The sequence below is a fragment of the Erithacus rubecula genome, assembly GCF_903797595.1.
Source record: "Erithacus rubecula genome assembly, chromosome: 3".
Taxonomy (NCBI): Eukaryota; Metazoa; Chordata; class Aves; order Passeriformes; family Muscicapidae; genus Erithacus; species Erithacus rubecula.
The window spans coordinates 29,170,158-29,194,162 of NC_136689.1; the positions used below are offsets into that span (position 1 = coordinate 29,170,158).

General features: G+C 40.0%; 1 protein-coding gene across 1 annotated transcript in view; it reads right to left on the bottom strand.

Moving 5' to 3' along the window:
* Window positions 1-21,722, bottom strand: part of ITGB8 (integrin subunit beta 8) — a 44,434-nt gene extending 22,712 nt beyond the window's left edge. Inside the window, exons 1-4 of the mRNA XM_079302275.1 lie at window positions 20,882-21,722; window positions 5,799-5,884; window positions 3,021-3,195; window positions 226-472 (exon numbers count right to left, since the gene is read on the bottom strand). Of these exons, the coding sequence (XP_079158401.1) occupies window positions 226-472; window positions 3,021-3,195; window positions 5,799-5,884; window positions 20,882-21,281 (908 nt within the window). The 5' untranslated portion in view covers window positions 21,282-21,722. The remainder of the gene's footprint in view (window positions 1-225; window positions 473-3,020; window positions 3,196-5,798; window positions 5,885-20,881) is intronic.
* Between the last annotated feature and the right edge of the window lie 2,283 nt (window positions 21,723-24,005).

Here is a 24,005-nt window from a genome sequence, read left to right on the forward strand (position 1 = left end):
ATTTTTTTTGATACAGAAACTGTTCTTCTGAAATCACTCACCAGGTATTTCAGAAATAATCATTCCTAAACAATTTTCAGCATTTGCTTAGGAACTTTGTCAAAGAACCATGGTAAAAGTAAACAAACATAAATTCTTAAGAATTTAAGAAAAATATGTATAATGCATATTTCTGTCATTCAATACACATCTCAGTGCTATGGTAAATGTAAAAAGACTACATACCTGCACTGGTTATGGATTCTACCTGGATGAATGCTAATATAGGGTGACACAGTTTTATCCACATAAGATCCAAATCCAAGTCGAAAATCAAGAGAAATATTCTCCATCTTTTTAGATAAAGCAAATCCAACAGAATTTAACTTTTCTATATTGTTGTGCATGGAGGCTGAGACATCAACTAAATAGTAAAGATCCACAGGGTATTTCTCTAAAGGACGAACTTTTAACATAAAGTTTGCTTCACTTCCTGATTAAAAAAAGAAACAAATACGTTTATTTACTATTTTTGAATAGACATGCTTAAAAATACATTTATTTTGGTAGCAATCTCAGCACAAAGTTGTTTGTGTCAGCAAAGAGAAAAACAAACAAACAAGAAAATCTCCCAAGAGTAAATGAAACCTTGAAGAATCATTCAAAAATAAGCCACAAAGGGATGTTTTGTAGAAAATCTCAGGGTTTTCTTCTTGCAGGAGCACTGCGTAATTTATTGTAAAATTCTGACTTCTCCCCATTTTGTTTTAAATTCATGGTTATGCAATCCCTTTGGCATTATAACAAAAAGCAGTTGTGGCTCACAAAGGACACAGATCTGCATACAAATTGGGGTCAGTCCCTTCAAGGTTGTCACTTCAAAGTATGTAAATGTATCCTGCAAATAGCTTGTCATATGACAGAATTTAAAACCACATACACACCACAAGGACAACACAGACTGAAAAATCTCATATAAATGATAGTACAAGTTTATCTCAAACAGTTTCCAAAGATTTGATGAGAAAACTCCATAGGATCAAAACATATATTTTTTTAAAAAAGGTTTTAATATTAAAAAAATCCATCTTTTGGCATGTATAAAACAGAACTCTAATTTCAGGATGATAGATGTCTGTGTGCCCTGCAGAACCACAACATATTTTTATATATAATTTAAAAAATTAATGCTTTGGAAGCTGCTAAAACTAGTCCTCACATTTTTGCTTGTCTAATTCTGTAATGTCAGCAAAACAAGTGATTTGTATGGGCAGAGTGCAGAATTGGCTTCAAATTAGCCATCATTTTATGTCATCCAAAGTGTGAGCTCACAGCAGGAATGAGTTCAGGATCTTCATGTGGTGAGTGTAGAATCTAGTCCAGTATTGTGCAATGAAGATACAGCAAAGGACAGAAGGAAGGAAGATGTTACAGAAGAACTATGCAGGTTTTCAATAAAAACTATCAAAAGGTACATCCAGTACAGGGATCTGACTCTGTTAAATATGCAAAGTACTTTCTTCCAATGGTCTTTGAACATAATCCATCTGAAATGTCAGTATTTGTCTGTATTAGGTCTTGCATGAGGAAAACAATTTCAGTGTGCTGTAATTTATGTTTCCTCTTTGCCAGTGTAAATTGAATTACTTTTTGTAAACGACCCTTGCAGGTCTCCAGCTTGCATATAGTGAGATACTGAGCACAGCTTTTATATTTTCCCACATAAATCCTAAATGAGAAGTATATGTAAACAGTGACAAAACCCCCCAGTATCAAAACAAAAGCATGTTTGTCTGCATGATTACACTCTATCAAATGACTGTTTACAGGAAAAACTAGAGTGGCATATCTAAGTGTTTGCCTGAGGTTGAAAATATGGGCAAGATATCCATATATGAAAAGTTTTTCTTCTTGAAATTTCATTCTTCTGCCACCCTGATGCAAAAACTTCAGCAAAGCATAAGGAACACCAAACTTAATTTCATTATTTACTGGAAAAAAGATTAATGAAATCAAATTTTAGAAAGCTAACTTTTTTTCCTGTGAATCCAGTATGCCTTTGGAAATAAATGTGTTTGCAGGCAGAGCTCAGAGGTAGCTCAGTCCCTGAAACCATTTCTCAGTACAAAGTGAGTATCATTCACATTTTTGGAAGGGGAGTGAGGAAAGGATAAGTGCTAATGTTACCTTGACTGTTTTATTATAACAGAGAGTGAAAACCAGAGCTGCTCTGTGCTTTACACTCATGCAGATGCTTCTTTTTTCCCTTGTAATTGACAGAAAATTATCATTTTTACAGAGGAGATCAGCAAAATACTTATTCTAAACACCTAATGTTTTCCTGACAAAGACCGATCCCTCTCACATATTTCTTTATCCAATTATTTGCAAAAGAAAGAAAGAAATTAAATTTTATTGAGCAAAAGATAACCCTGCATCCCTTTATATCACTTTCACTTCTGCTGTTGGTGTTTTTAGAGAGAGAGAATAAAAACTGATTTAACTAGACTTGAGCTGAGGGCAAATGGAGATATACTAGTTATAAAAAATGCAGGCAGTGAACACCTAAGTCCTCCTTAGGAATTTAGTCCTTTCTTATATAATGGGTTTGGCATTTATCTAGTTGTCTAAGCAATATGCTTGAAAGTAAAGAAATAATCAAGAAGTGTATCAAATTATGAATTTAAGAATTACAACAACTTTCAGAAGGAATAGTTTATACACATGTAAGGCAAAACTGTTAGTGTAAGTGGCTAAAGAATCAAGAAACCACATAAGAAAACACAAAAGACTACTTAAAATTCCCTTTCCACATATTACTTGCATTATTCTGACCTTCAGCTGTATTTGACAGAAACAATTCTTGGTGCAGGTGATACTCAAATATGGGAGCAACACTATCACAGTTCTACAATACAATGCTATAGCATCATTCTTCCAAATAATTATTCCAGATGCCTCTTCACAAAATATCTGCACTTAGAAAGTATTGTTTTTATTTTAAATTTATTACAATATCATTGTGTTAGAGATGACCCAACCTGGACGCAGCTGGACTGAAACTTTTCCTGGTGTCACTTGTGTATTTGTTTCATGGTCACTAGGTATTGTGACATGAACCGTGGGGTTTTCAACCAAATCTGATTGGCAGCCTCTTTTCATTAAGTTGAAAACAGTGTCACAGCGTCCCTTCTGTGTTGTGCCAGCCATGAAATCCTGTTTAGTAAGAAACAAAAAGTACAAAACAATCTGAGCTGAAAAAAACCCCGTACCACCTTCAAAGGATGAAGAAAACCAAAATAATAGTCTTTGAAACAATAAAATATGCTACTATAATTGCATAAATTACAGAACAAGTTCATGAAGCCATATGATTTTAATAATGGCAATGATGCAATATTTAAATTAGAAGTTAAACCAAATTGCCACATTGACCCTTTTCTACACAGATTTTTTTTTTTAATGAGAAATAGGATCTTGAACACTCAGAACAAGCTGACTTGGGAGAAAAATGAAATTATTAAAGGAAATATAAAAGAAATTATTATGTCACAAAAAAAAAAAAAAAAAAATCTCTGCCATGCTATGAGCTTGTTTTAGCAAGAAAGCATCATTTCTTCAACATCAAATCAAGTTAGTTTTCAGAAGAATCCACTGGTAATATTACTCAGGATGATATTTAGTAGGAACACCAGAGGTCAGCTCTAGAGTAAGCCAACCTGAATTTGTCTATCCCACTACTCAAAACCCAAAGACCTGCTGTACTACACAATCTCAATTCCCAGAAAGAGGAAACCATGCATTATTAGAAGAATGGACAGTTTAAAATGCCACCAACATAAATAAGCCCTTGTAGCAACAGAAAAGTGATTAGTAGAAGGATGATGTCAGAAGCAGTCCATCCTTTTCTGCATTGATGGAAAGTTGTCACAAATTGTGCCAAAATGATCCAAAGCAAAATTCCTTCCTGACCACTAATCTGATGATTAATATGATTCTGAACATTCAGGGAAAAAGAAAAAAAAGATCAAAAAAAAGATAAAAAAAAGGACAAGATCTTTTCAAAGTATTGGTCTATTGAGTCAAAGCTGAAGACCAACCAACCAAAGGACAATTCCTGACCTTTCAGATGCAAATGAGGAAAATAAGCAATCTAAAAGACAGTCAACTGCATATTAGATAATAAATAGTCATCCAGACCCTGTAAATACTAGAGAAAGCCCCCGAAGAATGAAATGGGACAGTCCTGTATCTTGGTTTTCGAATTCCAGCTTATTTTTGTCGTCTACCTCTGATATATTTTTATAACCCTCTTTTTAAAAACAACATAGACTATTTTTTATGTTACTGCTATTTATATACTCTTTTTAGTGCATATTTTTCAAAAGGCTAGATTTTTAAATGCATAAAGAATTTAGCTACTGTCCTTACCAGTAATGACTAGTAGATTTGTAGTGTTTTTTTGAGGTTCACTGTGTGTGGGTATAAACTCAAAACATCTCAAGAGTTCCTCAGGGCTAATTTCTTATTAAAAATGTTGTTCTCATGAAGCAGGCAGGCTAAACTGCACTGAAATATTTCCATCTGCAGTAATATGGGTTTTGCCATTTCATAACCATGGATGGTGTGCAGGTGAACCAGCTATTTAGGAGGGCTTGACCAAGCCCTGGTGTCCACGAACAGCTCTCAGGATTGACTTGAGAAGTGAAGCAAGACAAGCAGAACAGAAATGAAACTGGCCAAGTCCATGTGCCTACTTAGAAGGGGACCCACTGCAGCTACATAGCACTGCAAAGTCAGCAAATGCTGTTCTGTGATAATGCAGAGGGAGGAGGATGAAACTTTGCCCTTTGTAAGACAGGACATGAATAATGAACCCCTCCACATTGTAATAATCCATTGTGCCATCTCCACATACTAAGCTTCCTCTGGGAAAACAAGCCCTGCATGCCTCTACCTATCCCTGCATTATCTACATATCCCTGCCTTCTACCTTTGGCAGACTAAGTTAATGATTCCAAGACATAATATCTCAGATATTGCCGTGCCTTACACTCCTTATCTCTTCCAGACACACCCCAGGTACTTATCTACCTACTCTGCTAACCTGAAAGCTATTACCAGTAATTTCCATGTGAATTTAAAGAGCATATGAGATTGTGATTGTTGGTGATATTCTTCAAAAGCTCACTCCTCTGAAGCCATTACTCAAAATCATGCTACCAATAGGGTCATTTTTTTTCTGTCAAACAAAACCATAAATTCCTATATTCTTACAGTTTGCAAAGTAACAATAATTTCAGAATAATTCTTACTAAGATCTACTTCTGTGCTAAGTCTCAGAACTGATAGTTTCAAGTGTCAAAATGAGAAAAGAGCAATTTTTTCCATTTGTGATAGGATCCTAATATAAGGTGAAGTTGAAATCAACTCCACTGCTAAATGCAGTAGACATATATGTATAGACTTGTTTTCAAATATGATGAGGACTTAATATAAAGTACTGATAAGTAATTTTCCTTTTGAAGCCAGAAGCTGTTAAAGTCTCAAAGCTACTGTAAGTCTGCCAAAGCTGTCTACATAGCAGATGGAATGCATTAAAAATGTCTCACTTTATTTAAAATTACTGCAATTTTCCAAATAAAAGATTGCATTTTCTCCTTTGGAAACATGATTTCTCAGGTTCTGTCTCTAGAGATCATTTAAAAATTTTCTTGCTATTTCTAGCTATAATTTTCTCAGTTTAAAAGTCTTTATCTTTATAAAGATCAGAAGCAGGTAAAATATCAAGTCAAATGTAATTAAGTAAAATGCCATACCTCTTGAGCACACCATCCACACTCTGGACCCAAAGCAAGACACTTTGTGCACGTTACTGCATTTGAAGTGGCACATCTGTTTTCCGCTGCAATGAAATACAAACCCAAACATTCATGATTTATGATGATATGTGAAATTGTAAAGTACCTAATTTTAAACCAAGATTTCAAAAATTACTTCTCCAGATTAAGAGTGATGACAATTCATTAAAACAGAAGTAAAACAGAACAAGGGAACTGTGGTGAGGGAATACAATTTTCTTTTATAATTTTCTTTTATCTACAGTCAAGAACTATATGCACAGATTGAATAAACTCCATTCACAATTCACAAGTCCAAATTTTTAAGATCCTGATTTAGAATAATTTTGAAGTGCAAGTTTATCTTTGGCATGCATCGTGCTGATTTATTGCCTAACAGAAAAAAATTTACTAGGTAGCTTATCTTTTCACAGACATTTTCCCTTTAAGTCATTTACACTTGACTGAATTATTCATTTTTCACTCCTCATGAAACCCAAAGTATTTTCTCACCTTCTATAAATATTCCCCCTCTGCATATTCATTTTTGCAATGAATAGTTTCCCAGAAGAGGAAGATTTTCTTTTCCAGAAGCAAATAGAAATGTATCCAACACTACATGTGTCACAGATTGAAGACACATCATTCTGTACCAACAATTGCACAAATTGTGCCTACTTACATGTCTACCAGCAAAGTCCCTTATATCCTTTTCACATCTTTGTTTCATAAATCATTGCTTAAGTTACTACTCTTTCCTATGAAACTTTGGCAGCTGGTATTGAGAAGTCTTTTCAAGGGACTTGGTCAGCTCAGCTTCAATGCCAGCATTAGTGTATCCTTTCAGCACGTTGAGCACAACTCTCTCCTTCAGACCAGTGCACCTCTAAACAAGACAGAAATCACCTGCTAAGAGTGATATGGAGGGCACAAAATGCACAGCTTGGTAGTAGTGCTGTTCAACAATACTGTTTTGTGGCATGTTCAGCATGCCATATTAGAAAATATACAGGGAACAAAATAAATTTAATTTCTGCAAACAACAAAAGACTACATATGTTAATTGGTCCATTGTGATAGCAGGCATCATTGTATTAAAATAGTTTGATGAAAGGTTTGGTTTCCATCCAAAACTTTGGCTACGTGCACTGTCTCAGATTATTTCTTTCCAGCCTGCAATACTAATGAAAACCATCTCTCTTTTTAGGTAATGAGACAAACTTCTCAGTGAACAGCTCTATTAGGAAAATATGTACTAAAATATCCTTTATTTAGATTTATTTTGCTGATTTCAGCTATGGATTCTAAGATGAGATCCTGTATCATATAAACAGCTGGTTTTCAACAGGTCACTTAGAAAAATGTCTGATGCAAGGAACTAATCACAGTTTGCTTGTTATCAGTATCAAGAACACATATACTAATATCAGCATTAACAAGCCTAGTGCAGCACAATTGCAGCATTATACTGATAATGCTTATGTTAGTGGCAATTTAAATAATTTCAAAGGTCATACCTGTATTTCTATTTCATATCAATTGCTGCTGACAATTTTTGCCATGAAGGTAATGTGAAAAAAAAAAGCACAAAAGAAAAGGAGACCTACAGGTATGATATAAACAGTAAGTTGAAAAGCAGCCCAGGAAGGTGCTGGAACACAAGGAAAACTGATTAAAGGGTGGGAGAGGTTAGTAGGGATAAATAAAGGAGAAGTTGCTAAGGAGAGAGGAAAGAACAAGACAAAATCTGAAAGGTTTAAAGGTTTTTGTTTGGTCTTTTTTTGTTATAAAAACAAACACAGCAAGTTTAACTTGGATGTGAAATGAGAGTAAGCTCATTCAGCACTAACACAATAAAAAATTTTTATGCATCTATAAGATAGCAACTGCACTTTATGGTCTGAAGTCTAAAAGAGCAGACCTGGAGGCCATAGAAAATGTTACCACATACTGCAGGAGAGGGAAAAAAGTATGAAGGTTTTGGGTAGGTACTGACATGCCCAGGGCTGTAGACCTTGACACAGATCCCTTTCTAGGCAGTATTCATAATGAAATATTCAGAATGAAAAGTTGTTGAAGGAGTAAAATTAAAGTAATGTAATTGTTCTTGGCACACAAAGATTCCTCCCATCTTCAACTGGATACCAAAGATAGCAGAAATGAAAGGTGTTACAAGAAAAAAAGAGTGATAGATTTAGTAAAAGTGTCCAAGAATAGCGAAAAATATAAGCTGCTGATCTGCTGCATAATAGGGGTTTTAAGACCATCATGGAGCAAAACAGGGAGAAAACAACATGAACTTTGAAGTTAGTCATTCAAGTTAATATCCATTGTAAGAGAGAGAGCTGTTCTGATAAAAATAAATAGTTGACATGAAAAAATGAGACACCTGTATTTCTAGCTGTACAGATAAGGAATTGTCATTGCAATCATTAAACCAAGTAAGCCAAATAATAAGTATGGCCTAAGTGATTTCCTGCAATAATATCTGAGACTCCTTTCTTAAGACATATAATCCTATCTGCAAAACACATACTTTAATTTAAATGCCATTGACCATATAACAAAATATTAACACCTTTTTTTTTTTTTTTTAATATGCACTTGCTAAAAAAATAACAATATGTGTTATATGTGCCATTTTCCAGATGCATTGGAAAACTGAATGAAAAATAACAGTCCCAATTTTTTTCTGTATGGTTAGTTTTTGTAATCTATTGAAACTTGATTTAGTTTAGGTTATTAATACAGCCTGTCTAGTAAAATATAGGGGGGTCTGTGTGCCTTTGCAGACCGCTAAGACAGAAAAAAATTTGTAAAATCCAGTTTCAGTGTGATCACAGAAGACAAAACACTTTAACAAATGAGATATATGGTACTGCTGGATGCAAATTTCTTTGCTGATATCTCTCCAGTCTCAAGAGATCCATTTACACCACAAGAAGTCACAGATTGGCAATAGACAAGCTTGGTACCATTGGAGCAAAAGGTTGAATTTATTTATTTATTTTTTCTTTAATGAAGAGAAACTTAAAATAGTTGAATTAATTTCTTTATTTATTATTCTGTCTACATCACTTCTCTGGTTCCCAACTACATAATCCATTATAACAGCAACATTTATGGACGTGCTTTCATTCATCAAATATTTATTATTTAGTTGTAAGCCTACTCTAAAACCATAACTGTTTAAGTATAAATTTTTCAGTCACTTAAGAAAAATCATGGCAAATCAAGAAATATTTTTTTATGAGTTGACTTAAAAAAGAACTGAGATTTTTCCTGCCACTTCACCAAAAACAGAGTCCAGACAAGACTGAGTTACTGTGCAGCCAAAGCTAAGGGCTAGTTTCTACTGGCTTAGTTTGAACTGATGTATGCCAAAAGGTATTTTCAACAAGGGCCAAATTCTGTGCTGGGAACTGCACAGGCATATGCATATAATAAAAAGTGCATCAGGTTAAACTACACTTTTCCAGCCTACTCCACAAAATTACAACCATGCTCCAACAACTGCAGCTATTTACAGTGATCACAGGTGTGGCAAGCCTAAACTCTCAGCAACAAGAGGGATCAAGGCAAGACAAACATCATATATGTTATAATTATATCCTGCCTCCTTATTATGAAAGTAACCTTATCACAGTCAGGGTATTTATCTCAGAGATGAAATGGCAATAAAGCACTTTGGCGTCTCAGAGGGGATGTTAAACAGGTTTTCAAACAGACAGCACTTTGTTCAAGTACAGCCAAGAATTCGGATTTGTATCAGCTTCACAGTTGGTACAGGCTTGTGCTGGTTTTGGAGGGTGTACCACTTGCTTTCTTAAAAGAGAAAGCCAAAATGTAGCTTGCAGCTTATACTCCCTGATCATGGCCCTCAGACTGGTGAACACTCATTAAGGCAAGAAGATAGGAAATGATCCAGCTTCCACAGAGCTGGTTTTCCTTCAATTGTGCATCTAATCTTGTTCTAGGGCAGCAAACAGCCAGGCTACCCCTCTGCACAGATAATGAATGAGGCCTTCAGTAACTCATGTATAGCCCAATTTATGAGGAAAGCTGCAGCTTTTATGTAGTACACTGCAGTTACCTTCACCTTTCTGTCTTCAGAACAGAGCAACATGCCCCTGCAGAGGGGACAAGACAGTGGCTGTCCCACCTAAAACATGGACTCCTGATTCACTTTGGCTGAGTGTGCAGGTACAATGAAAAGCATTATAAAAATGCTACAGAGGAGGGATTATTTTTCCATTATTATTGTGTCAGTTACTTGCTCAGATTACATGAAGAAAATCAGTGTCTGTACTTTAACTGCCAATCCTAAAACCCAGTCCTGGAATTAGGGATTTTTCCCCTGGTTTTTTGGGTTTTTTTTTGACCAGAAATAATTCTGTCTGCCTTTTGTGCCATGCTTTAAAAGCACACTATGCCATCGCCAGATTTTTCAATAAGATTACAAGGTATGCTTCAAAATCAGCTTTTAGAGGTACTCAACCTTGCCCAGGAAAGGAGATTTCAACTTGAATACTGGACACTTTTTATGTTTTATAATAAAATCCTAAGATTACTTAATAAGAATACCAAGGAACTTTTCTTTCTTATCCCTTTTTTTTTTCTATTATATATGGGATTTGTTGATTTGTTTCACTTCTCCATTAATGGTTGGGCACTTTAGTTTCATTATTCAGACAGAAAGAAAATACGTTGCACACTGATTTTAAAATGTTTTTTGCCAGCAACATTAAAAGCAGTAAACTAAAACTTTGCATGGCACAGTCATGATTTTGCTAAGAAAATAAAGATGTGTAAAAGAAAGGTGCAAAACATTGTTAAATTCTGAGCTCTCAAAAAATATTTCCGTAAACCTGGCAAGTGAGTAAAAACATCTTTCCAGAAAAAAAAATAAACAAAAGCTAAAAAAATCCCAAAACCAAACTAAGCAACTGTTACAGTGTTCCTAAAAAGAAAAATGGAACTGGAAGAGATAAACCATAGTGAGATGGTAAGAGGTAGAGGTGAGAATTGAATAAAAAGTCTTTACACATCTAAATTAATGCAGTGAAAAGAATCACTAGTGAACAAGTCCTGATAACTGATAGGGACTTTCCATTCCTAACTCTGCCAATATACTGAGAGTTTTGGGGGTCCCAAATTAATCTGTATTACCACATGACCTCAGTACTTTTTGAATGTGAGGGTCATTAGTGAGAGCAACACAAGTGATTTTAAAAGCCATTAAAATGCAAAGCAATGCAGCAGTCTGCCCTGAGTGGGTTTGTGCCTTTGCAAAACATGCAGGAAAAAACTCCAAGATCTTCCTTTTTTGCACATTGTGCAAGATCTGAGTGATGTCACTGGAGAGAGCTGACGCTGGATTTCAGCTGAACAGTGCAGACAAAAGGGGAGGACACCTCTGTCAACACAGCATTAGGAAAGCAGAAAACAACAGTCATAGCTCATGCTGGAGGATAGAAAATGCATAGTAAGTCTGCTCTGTAATGGCACGTAGACATGGAGCTCCCAAGAAGTGTATGGACACTTCTGTAATTAGAGAATGATATTCATACTAGGCTTTGAGCCAATTACGTAAGGCTCAGTAAGGGGAAGTGCTGGATTCAGCATTTCAGTCAGAGCAACCCCATGTGGCACTACAGGCTGGGGGAAAAGGGGCTGGAAAGCTGCTAGTGGAAAAAACATTGAGGGGGGAGTGTGTCCGGAGAAGAGCATAGGAGCTGGGGAAGGGTCTGGCACAAGCCTTATGAGGAGCAGCTGAGGGAGCTGGGGTTGTTTAGTCTAGAGAAAAGAAGGCTTGGGGGAACCTTATCAGGCTCTACAGTTACCTGAAAAGGACGTTGAAGCAATGTGGAGGATGGCCTCTTCTCCCAGCTAACAACAAACAAGACAAAAGGAAATGGCCTCAAGTTGTGCTGGGGAAGGTTTAGATTGAGTATCAGGAAAAATATTTTCACTGAAAGGGCTGTTAAGCCTTGAAACAGGCTGCCCAGGGAACTGGTGAAGTCACCATTCCCTGGAGAGATTTATAAGACATATAGATGTGATGTTTAGGAACATGTTTCAGTGGTGGGCTTGTGCTGGGTTAACAGCTGGACTAGAGAATCTTCAGGGTCTTTTCCAGCGTAAATGATGCTATGATTTGAAGAGATGCTCCTGACATTCTCTGAGCCTACGTGTCTTTCTTAGCCTCATCTCTCTGAAGAGTTCCAGCACTTACATTCAAGATGAAGACTTGGGGAACATAAGCCTCAGACAGATGAGTAGCAACCTAAGTTTTTAATTTTGAAGATTTTTTTTCCCAGAAATATGTATATAGCAACATTTTATTACTCATATTAGATACTGGCATCACAGTTAGGACTCAAAAACACAACATTCAAACCACAGCCTCAGACATGGCCTTGACTGTGAGAGACAGACCTATTGACTACTTCAGTCTGACTTTGTTCCCAAGCCACAATACAGACTGAAAACAAGCAATGCAACCTTGAAATTTTTCACAACACAATTTTTGTTTCTTGGCCAACTTTAGTTGTAGCCTCTCTATTTCTATGAAACTTCCTGCTTTTCTGGAGATGGTTACAATTTGTTGATGATGCAATTTGTGCCTGCAAACAATGAGTCAAAAACTACTTGGCTTCAGAAACTAACCTATCCTGTCTCTTGCAAATAAAAACATACAGGAAAATTTACTAGAATTTTATCATTAGAAGAGACTAATTTCCCACAGTCATAAAAGCTAATGCTTCTATGGCACACGTTCGATGGTCCTGTTTGCACAGCTTTGCACCGATAAAAATGCAAAGTATATGGAACCAGAGAACTTAAAATGCTGCTTTTTAAATTTTTTTATTTTTTTATTAAATCCCTTAATTTCAAGGAAACTTCAAGATGTGTGAAGTTGTGTTAATTCTGTTTCCTAGGATGGAACATGGGCATAGGAATCATTGTACTCCAGTCATCTACAGCTGCTAGAAGCTCCCTCGGAGTTGACCAGCTTGAATACAGCCATGCTGCTTAAGCAAAGCCTGGAATGGCTAGTGACATATATCACTGCTAACTTAATTTCTTGTACATTAGTATGCAGTGCTAGCAAGTAGCCCATCAACAGCCCTGAATGGTTGGTATGTTCCTGTGTATTCTATAAAGTCTTACCTAATTAGGAGGTCATGATGGATATAAAGCTAGATAGATAAAAATGACTATTTTCTGCCTGCTTAAGAAGTTCAGCCTTGAATAAAAGACAGACCCAAGCTTTATCTCCCAACATCTTCTATAGCTCTACCTTCTCAAACCATGCCTTCAACCCCCAGTTGTTTCTCTAAGGTACCTTTTAATTGCACATCTAATCATCACTGAATTATTGCTTTCTGCCCCAGAGAAGCATGACCTCATCCTGGCACTGTGTCTTCATTCACATACCCAGCAGCAGTGCAGAGGATCAGCAATTGCTAAGAATAGCTCAGAGCTATTTCTTCCCACACAGTGCCACCAAAGACCACCTGATAGGATCTTAGTCCATAGCAATGCAAACAGTTTGCTTCACTCTCTCTTATCTGCATACATGGTGGTTTGGAAGAAACCTACTTTGAATTTTAGACCAAAATTCCCAAAGCTGACAACCTAGGGGAACAAGTCCCTCAGTTCTGAACATAAAATGAATTGTCCTTATACAGAAGATTTTCCTGAAACAAACCAAAAGTGCCAAACCAAAAGCTGTGCACATATGGATTATGGAGACAGGTCAGAGTTAAAAAATACTGAAGGCATAATACATAGTTTACACTCACAATGAGAGAACCTCAAGAATATGAAATAAAAGCTATGACTGGTATCAGAGAAGATAAACACTGCTCCCTAAGGACTTGTATGTAGCCCACAAGACTGGGAGAGACATTTATGCAAGAGGGATATTTAAAAAATGTTACAAGTACCAAGTCTTTGGTACTTGTGATTTCAGTAATTTGCTTTTCAATACTATTTTCAATCTCCAAAGATGGTTATTATCCCTGAGACAAATTGGTAAAAAACTTTCTGAGATTTTTTCATAATTAAAAACCTCAAAACCAAACCCACTTGTCTAGGAAGAGACACTGGCCAAACCTCTGTTTTAGGTTTAGTCTGAAAAAATTTTATAATCTGGGGGCAAAGATTACACAAAACATGACTGCAGGCTATAAAATATGCAGACTCATGTACTAATTATAACTAAACTACAGGTGCACACAGACTGTTTGAATGCAAGCTTCTGCTTCTGCTCCTTCAAGAAGCATTCACATGTGTATGGTCTGCAGGTGCAGCTTAAATGCTCTCTAAAGGACAAATTTCAAACATGCAAATTCTAGATTTTAAATAGGTAGTGGTTTATTTGATGTTCTGAAGTAATGCCACAACATTTTTAACAGCAAAATGCACTCCAACAATTTTGCTTAGATTGGAAGAGCCTGCTTGCTGATGTCATTAGTTTTATTTAGTTATTTTGTGCCATTTGTGCCAGCATGTAAGTTGTTACAAGTTTTCTTATTTCCTGGTAGTCTTATTCCAACAAAAAGATGGGAACTTGCTTGTTTCCAGGAAGGAGCTCCCATCTGAGAGAAGCAAGTTGTCCTCATCACAGTACTAACCCTTTCCACCCTGCAGAGATAAGATGGAAATAAATTGTACTCTCAAGTATAGAAAAAGCAGAATTCACTTAGCCTAATTCCCTTGAATATAGAGAAGGAACAGAATTTATTTTGGAAAGGGCAGCTACTGGTTTAATCATACTTGGACTACTTTTGTGATGCCACCATACATCATGCAGCTGCGTTAATAACATTGCTACAATTGCAAAACACCAAAAAACACTGAAGTGTTCAACATCTGAACCCAGTGAACTACTGCTGCTAAACAACCTAACTCCCAAATCAGTGGGCAGAGAAGAGGCCTGAAGTAAAATAAAAATCAAACATCCAGGAACGTCATTCTACTCGCCTGAAGCTACAGAAATTTCCTCCTTCAATAACCATAGTTGAAAAATTTGCCTCAGTATCTTTTGATGACCATAAATACTTCAGACACATTATTATTGTCACCATGGGTAAATACCAAGAAGTCACCACAGGCATATGACAATGAAGTCATGGGAAGCAGAGAAACATATAAAGAAAAAAGTCAATTATGAGCTTTGCAAAGTTTTCAATTTAGGCCAATTTAGCCTCAGCTAGAAGTTGCTTTCTTGGCAGCTTTTTAATGCTGTAAATTCCAATCATCCTGAAACACTTACATTTTGCTCAAGGGGTTATTCTTGTTCTGCCACCAGAACAAGGGGGAATCCTGAATGGCTGGCAAGAAGCTTACTTTTCTTCTTGGAGAAAGGTTCCATTACAGTGTACAGTGAACTAATTCATTAGAGCCCACTTCCTTCCCAAAAGTTAAACTAAATAGCCCAAGTCCACTTATGTAAACTGCCAAAAAAAAAAAATTAAAGTTCAAGTACCTATAAAGGAATAACAGACTGATTTCTATTTTGTCCATCAAAAACTATGTTTGCTTAAGCAGATGAAAAAGAATTATTACATCTTTCCACTGGTTAGACAGAAGTCAGCAATTAGTAGTGGAGATACATGACTTTGAAAATGGGATTTTGCTGTAAAGGAGAATGCAAGTAGAACGAGAAGCAACTAAGCCTTAAGAATTCTATTAAAAAAAAAAACAAAACAAAAAACCCAAAAGAACAACAACAAAAAAACCCCAACAAAACCAAACCAGAAGGTTTATTAACAAAATGGAAACAATATTCTTCTCCAGTTTTCTTTTTCAGTAAACTCATCATGAGAGGTACAATTTCTACTAAGATGTCTGGATTACCATAGTTCACATATGTAAGCTTCAAAAATATAACATATGACTTTAGTGCCATTAATATATTTTACGAACCAACTTCAAAGGTCAGCATACCAAGTTATTCCACTTGTCCTCCTTACCCTGACACAACTCATTAAATCCCAGTCACTGTCTAAGATACACCTATCCTGACCTAAAAAAAGTACACTTTTTCTACATGAAGATTTCAAAATATACACTGTTGAAAAAAAATCATGTAGGTAATGTAGATTTAATTTGTATATTAAGGTTTCTTACATCAGATCTATTCATAGAATCATAGGGATAGAATCAGAGTAATTTAGGTTGGAAAGGACTGCTAAGATCACATAGACCAGTGCTTAACTCAATACTGCCAAGTCCACCAATAGTCCTCTACCTTAATATATATTTACATGAAAAACTTGAGTTTATATGCAGCTGTCTGAGGCTTCTGTTCTTCAAGTTTTAGTTCTGAATGATTCCATCTCCATATAAGTGGTGGAACTTCAGAGATGAGGATAAGAAAGCACATGTAAGCTCAGGAGTACCTCCTTGAATCATAGAATCATTTAGGCTGGAAAGGATCCTTTAAATCCTCAAGTCCAACTGTTAACCCAGCACAAGTCCACCACTAAAACATGTTCTAAGCATCATATCTATGTGTCTTTTAAATCTCTCCAGGGATGGTGAATTGTCCACTTCCCCAGGCAGCCTGTTCCAAGGTTTGACAGCCCTTTCAGTGAAAATTTTTTTTTGATATCCAATCTAAATCTTCCCTGGAACAACTTGAGGCTATTTCCTCTCATCCTACAACCTGTTACTTGGCAGAAGGCACCCAGAAATGTGAGGTGCCTAGTTTCTAAGTAAGAACTTACAAAAATAATAATGACTCTGACTTTCTGAAAAAGTCTTGATAAATATTAGCCCATGTCACCTTACACAATTTGTAAATATCTTCAATTTTTCTTCTATGGTAATTAGCAATTAGTTCTAATTGTCCCAAACTCAAGACACAACATGGACAAGTCATCACAAATTCCCCACATGTATTTTAAAAATATTACCAGCATTTATGTGCTCTGTAAAGTACAAAGGAGGTTATAATCTGACATTTTAATGTCCACTTGTGGAATGGGGGTCATTTAATGAAGATTTCCTTTAGTTTCAATGAAGTTCACACTCTTACATCTTTCTGATGGTCTGGGGAAGTAAATTAAATTTAGATTGCATTTTAATGGAAAATCAAATTTATTCATTCAGGCCTCTTGACTAATGGGGTGTAGTTTTGCTTTTCTTCATCACTGCAGTTCCAGTCCTTGAAAGTTTAAGGGCCCAAAAAGAAACAACTGCCTCTTCAAATTGTAGAGAGTATTTCTGCTGCATGCAATCTTCAGGCTGCCTTGACAACTTTCCTCAGCAACAGCATATCCAAAACATCAGAATCAACCTTCCCAGAGCATTAAGAGTGTGGTTATTGCTCTTCTAGTTCATACACTGCCCCTCTCCTCTTTTTTGCCAGTCTCATCTAAACATCTGCGGCATGAAAACACTGTAAATACTACACATGCAACTATGAGTTTCATTCAACTTGTAAAATCCATAAAATAAAAAAGAACCTTACCACACAAGCCCCCCAAAGAGACAAAGCAAATGTACGCATGTTATTGGCAAAATACTCTCCTTGAGCAACATAAACATAAACCAACCTCTCCCTCACTACTCAGAGCTGCAACTTACAGCCCTCTCAAACACCAGGTTGTTTTTCCCAACAGCTGGTTCCCAAAGGTTGCCAAAAGATTGGCTTTCCCAAAGATGGTCCATTAGCCCCAGGGAGCAGATCACCCACGCAGACTCAGGAAATGAAAAATAAGTTTTCTCTTCTTGGATTGTTCTAAGCCTCAGGAAAGGCCGAACTGGCTCAATGTTGGGTATTCCATACAACTCAGCTTCTTCCATTGAGTCCCAAAAGAAAACAGGCCACGTGAGTACACAAGAGAATTAACAGACAAACACCAATCAAAGCAATCATGATGTATCTTTTATTTCAGACTTTTTGTGTGCTTGTGTGTCATGGGACATTTCCTGATCACCTCCCTCCAAAAACTTCCATGGGTGGTTTGAATAACTTTTCTTATTCCTTTGAGAAGTAACATGGTAATGGTTTATAAAACTTTCTTACTGGAGGGAACACATGGAAATCGGATGTGACAAGACTGGCAAAGCACCAAAGACCTTAATGGGAGAAAATTAATCAATCAAAAGTTATGTTATTGGCATAAATCAATTAACAACTGACCCCTTAATGATCACAGATCCCTCACTTGCCCCAGTGGTCTTTCCAAATGACACTCTCAAGAAGACTTAAAATACAAACTCTTAAAGTTGGTATTTAAAGAGACTGTCAATCACAGCTATCTAAGAGAATTGCTGTGTGACTGTTCTCCAACTTTTAAACCAGAGATAAAGATTTTTCATTCCATCCCATCCCTGTTTGACATCACAAGTACACTCTGTTTACTTGAGCTTCATAGAGGTACTCCCTAGGTATTCTGGAAAGCACCAAATACCTTAGTTTTCAGATTTTAATAGTAATTATAAGCGGTTTTGGGATACTGCTGAGATTTGAACCAATGTCCTCTGTTAACCCTGACCAACCAGTCATTATTCAGTACTTAAGCCCCACACAGCCCATGTACTTATACAGCAGGTAAAAAAAAAAAAAAAAAAAAAAAAAAAAGAGTTTCAGCATTTGGTTTCTGAACAAGGCGAGGGAACTGTCTTCACTGAAGTGAGCACTTACTCAACTGGTTAGCACAATGCATTTACATGCTTTTGGTGTAGAATCCAGCTTTTATTCAGTTCACTGGTTTACATCTTTAAGAGTTTGTCAGGTTTTAATGTTCAAACATAAATGGAGGGATCTGTAGAAATCCCTACAGAATTAGCTTGATTCTTATGTCAGGTATTTGTTATAGTTGGCTTACTAAGCTGAAAATTTCCTTTTGGTGAGACTTATTGAACAAGGGACTCTTTGTAGAAGGCAGCTATACTACTCTTTTTATCTGAGCTTACAGAACCTGTGATTTGGGAATTGCAAATTTACAGCATTGTGAGATTTCCTTCTGCACTCCGTGTAACTTCAAACCCTGCACCAAATTCTACATTTACTTATCCCCAAGCAACGACTCAGGTCTCAAACTGCAGTTTGCAGAACAAATACCTCAGGTAGTACCAAGCTCTCAATTTTTCAATTACAAGAGCACAAATGCTCCAAAAAAGAATGAAATAAGTTTGAGTTCCATGTACATTTCATATTATTTCCAGTCTCTTTTAGAACTGGAGATTCAGTACAACAGATATGCAGGTTCTGCCAACTGCACATAAATAAACTGGACTTGCTGATGGCACGGGAGCAGCATGATGCTTTTCTCCATGCCCAGCACTGTCGATGGAGAAGAGGAGTGGCTGCTTGAACAAAGCCATGCTGCCAAATATCTGTACATGGAGCTGCTGCCCAGACTCTCTCAAATCAGCCTGCAGACATTCAAAGAATCCAGGTGGTGCTGCACTGCAACCAATGTAAATATCACCACCAAATGTAAAAATCACAAACAGCATTAATAATAACAAAAAATTTAACGAGTTCATTCACAGAAAAACAAAACAGAAAACTTTTCCTGCTTCAACTGCGGCTGTAGCCTGTAAAGTGATTATGTATGAAGGAAAGAATTCAGTGTGCCTTTCAGCTTTCATGAATTAGCAGAGGTTTCAAATGAAAAGGAAAAAAAACAAGGTCTATGTGAGTTACAGTCTGCCCAATCTGAGAGCTGTTGTCACAATAAACACATAACCCATGACGCATTGCCCATATATATTTTCACTCTGAAGCACAACAAAGACAGCAAGCATCCTTTGGCACAAAAGCCCCATGCAGAACCTCCCCCCTGTGGCATTCTCTCTGATGCATTATTTGCACTAGCATGTACCCAGGAACTACACTCATGAGCAAGCACAACACTGCATTCAGGCACAGAACCATCCTCTTCATAAAGTTTCAATTAGCCTTTCAACTCAATTGCACTGCATAAAAAAAAAAAAAATCTGGGATACTACATAGAAGATGACACGTTTCATAAGAAATTTAATAATATATTTGACTTTTCCTATTGACATTTAGTTTGGTTCTGAATTCAAAATACAAAGCCAAAAAAGCAAAATAAATTATCCTATGAAAGTTAACAAATTATTCCATTGTTTTTAATAGCACTGGGCAAATCCCGCTGAAATGGGCATGAATTTGTCACATCTGCAATAAACAACTTAAGAGTAATACATTGTTCCCATTGTAAATCTTAGTCTCAGAAGTTACATGTTAACATTTTAAATCAGCTCCAGGCTTAAACTGGGAAATGCCAATTATTCCACAAGCAAAAAAAAAAAAAAAAAAAAAAAAAAAAAAAAAAAAATTACAGAAAGATGATTGACAACCAGATCTGCTTTTATGACCACTGCTAGCTAAATAAGATCCTTTATGAAAAACTCGACTAACCTGCTTGCTCTGTCATCTGCTGCACTAACTCCTCTCAGCCTGCACACATTAAAACTGATGCCCGGGGCTTCGGGAAGCAATTCCACAACGCGAGGGGTTACCCACGCTTACCGGAGCCTTTTTCTCCCGGGGAACTGTCAACACGCGCACTATCCCAAGGTAAACACAAGACAATCTTCTTGTAGCTCTATCCCTATTTAACCCTGCCATTGCATGCCATATAAACTACGTAAAACAGAGCGTTACCGTCCCCAAGAGCTGTCCATCCCTAGCTGGGTGCCCCGGGCGGCTCCGGGTGCCGCTCCATGGAGCGCTGCGGAGGGTGCGCTTCAGGATCCGCAGCACCCCGGAGGGCGATCCTCCCGCCGGCTCCCCGGGAGCCACCACGGCTCCCTAAAGGCGAGCACAGTGAAATCCCGGGCTGGCCGGGCAGTGAGGCTGGGGCAGCCGCTCCAGCCCGGCTCTCCCTGCAGGTACCGGCGAGTGCCGGCGGCGCCGGGCGGTCCCAGCTGACAGAGCCGTGCCCCAGGGCAGCCGCCGGGCCCGGGCAAGCCCCCCGCCCATGCACGACCCCGCGCCAGAACCGAGCCCAGCCACAGCCCCGGCCAGCCGGGGCACGGCGAGCAGCCCCAGGCGCTCGGACACTTACAGCGCTGGCAGAGTCCCGGCACGGCCGCCAGCAGCCAGGCCGCCCCGAGGAAGGCTCCGGGGCCGCGCTGGCACCTGGGCACGGAGACGATCCCCGCGGTGAGGCACGCCAGCAGCGGCACCCACATCATGCGCCGCGGCCGGCAGCGCTCCCTCGCCCTCTTCTCGGGGCCGCGTCTCGGCGCCGCGGCGCGCTCAGTCCCGGCCCCCGCGGGGGCGGCGGCGGCGGGGCCGGGGGAGGGGCGGCGGCGGGCCCGGCACAGGTAGGGCGCTCGGCGGGGCGGGCGGGGGCCGCCGCATCTCGGGGGCAGCGCCGGCCGCGCCCCCGCGCCCCGCCAGGGCCGGCCTCCCCCCGCCGGCAGCGGGGGCCCCGGCCGAGCGCGGAGCTTGGCTCCCTCCATCAGCCTCCAGCCCGGCGCGCCGGCGGCGCCTCGCCGCCCGCCCTGCCCGGGGGGCGCGGGGAGGCTGCTGGCACCGCGCGGGGAGCGGCGCCGGCGGCTCCGCACCTCCCTCGGGCGAAGAGGGCGGCTGCCGGGAGAGGCGGGGACAGCCGCCCCCTGCCCGCCCCCGCCGGGGCCAGGTGGGGGCTGCCCGCCGCCGTCCCGAGCCGCCGCCGGGGCCGCCTCTCCGCGCCGGCGGGCCGGGGTGCGCCGAGCACGGCGAGGGGAGCGCGGGAGAGCGCGGCGGGCGGCGCTGCGCGGCGCTGTCCGGCCCCAGCGCGGAGGCTGCCGGCCGGGCCCGCGGTCCCCGCGGGTTGCCAGGAGACGGCAGCGGGCAGGCGGGAGTGCGGGGCGGGCCGGCCCTCAAGTCACTGCGCCCGCCCGCGCCTTTGTTCGGCCGCGGCTCCCCGAGCTTGGCACGGCCGCTGCCCCGCCGGCCCCCGCCGCACCTCGCCCGCCGCCCCGGCCCCGTGGCAGCCGCTGCGCCCCGCCCCGCCGGCAGGGCCGGCCCTCGCTCCGTGTCACCCCGCCGCCGCTCGCTCGTGTGACCCTCGCCCCGTCACCGCCTCCGCACCCGCGGCGCTGCCCCGGACCCCGGAACGCCGCCGCTCCCCCGGGGCGAGCCTCTGACAGCAGCGCCGGGCCCTGGTGCGGACCGGCAAAACACCCCGTCACTTCATGTCACCTAAAAACACCTCCCCTCCTTTACCGCCCTCTCCGAATGATTTGTGCGCGGAGTTTCCACCCCTGCGGGCGCAGTGGGAGTAACGCAAAGGTTATCCGTGCCCGGAAAGCACCGCGCCGTGCGGGCCAGGAAAGCCCCGCCGGGCCAAGGTGCGAGCTCCGGCCGCCGCCCGCTCCGCTCCCCGGGGACGGGGCTGCCGGCGCTTCCCCGGCAGGTGAAACCCCGCTGGGCACCTTGCCCTGCCACACGCCGGCGGCCGGGCCCCGCCCGGCTCGTTACAGGGTAGGTGTGCCGATCTCCGCTCTCTGATGGCCAGCCCCGTGGCATCTCCATTCCTGAAACCGAAAACAGATGACAGTGCGCGCAGGATCCTAAAAAGGATCTTTATGCAGCATCCAAGTCTGCCTGTGCAGGCTACAGCGTTAATAAATCCCGCAAATACAACCAGTGCTGTTGTGCTCTTTCACTGTCTTTACGAAATAAATGCTGTGGAAGCCTTTTCAGATGCTGTGCTAAGCCTTGAGGAGCTATGGGGTGGTTTAGCATCTGAATGTCAGAAGTCAGAAAGTGAACACGGTGGGATTGTTCAAGAGTGCTGAGGAGGATTTGGGAATGAAGCAGTCCCGTGGTCCCACTCTTGGGAGTTTTTAAATGATGTATCATCTTTTTTGCTTCATTTTGAAAAAATCCCCATTTCAGACATCTGACTATGATTCCTAGAGTGTCACAGCCCAAATGAGGGTATGGGATGTGAGAAAACCATATGCAATAATATGCAGGAAGAAGTGTAGCATCTACAGGACTTCAAATATTGGAGCATTCTTAACTTAAAAGCTCTATGATTTCAGGGGTCACAATCTCAAACACTGTAGGTGGAAATCTACACGTCCCTTGAGAACTCAGCTGGGTGCCACTTGAAAGATACACTGGTGATGAGTGAAATAAACTCAATTTACTCCTGCTGTGTACTGTAACATCTAATTTGTAGATCATGATGTTCCGAATTTATGGTAATCCAAATGTATGTGGAAAAAAAAAAAAAAGATTCATATGATACATGAAGAAATTCAAGGAAATACTTTTAAGCAAAATGCCAGCAAAAGCAAAAGTGACTGAAACTGGGATCCCTATTTTGGATTTTTCACCTGCATAGTCTAAGTGCTGCTAATGGGGAGGAAGGATACAGTTAATATCCCATACAGATATATTGTGTATGACACTATTAGACAGAGTGTAAATTATAAGCAGCATAAAGAAAATGGCTGTGTCCTCAACAGCATGAATTATCTTCTGAGCAGAGGCATTCTAAGCAAAGGCTGTTCATCATTCAAATAGGAATCAATGCATGCACTACTCCTGATGAGAACATCATGCAAGGATTTGGTATTCTGAGCAGGAAGACAATGCCTGCAGTTTAATGTGGAAGAAAAAGATTGATTATTTTTATATAAAATGTAATAATAAGATAACCAAAATGAAACCACTCTGGCCATTAACTTAAACCCCTAGAACATAATGAAAATTATGCTAATATTGGGTGAGAACTATGCATCCTGAATAAAGTCACCAGTAAAAAAGCCAAGAGCTGAAGATGCCACTAGTTTAGGCCTCAGTGTGTAGAGGCTGCTGTAAGAGTTTAAGGTATAGTCTGCTGGTTTGTGTGAAGTGCCCTATTTGTTTAGTTTCATTCTTCCCATGGTAGAATCCAAGGACTTAAAAACGTTTACTTTGCAGTGATAACATCTTAGAATATGTTGTTATTTAGATGGTTTTTAAAATGCAATTATATATATAATAGGCAGGAGTTTTTAATAATCTAGACTTGAAAGTGGAGAAACTGAATCATCCAGGTCACATAAGAGAGTATGCAACTCTTAAACTCCTGTATCAAGGAATTTAACACCACTGGAAATGTACTGAAAGTCTCAATCCATTGTTCTACTCACAGGGCTACGAATCCTTGCAGCAATGTGTTTGTGGAATCTCTGTCCTTGGAGAGA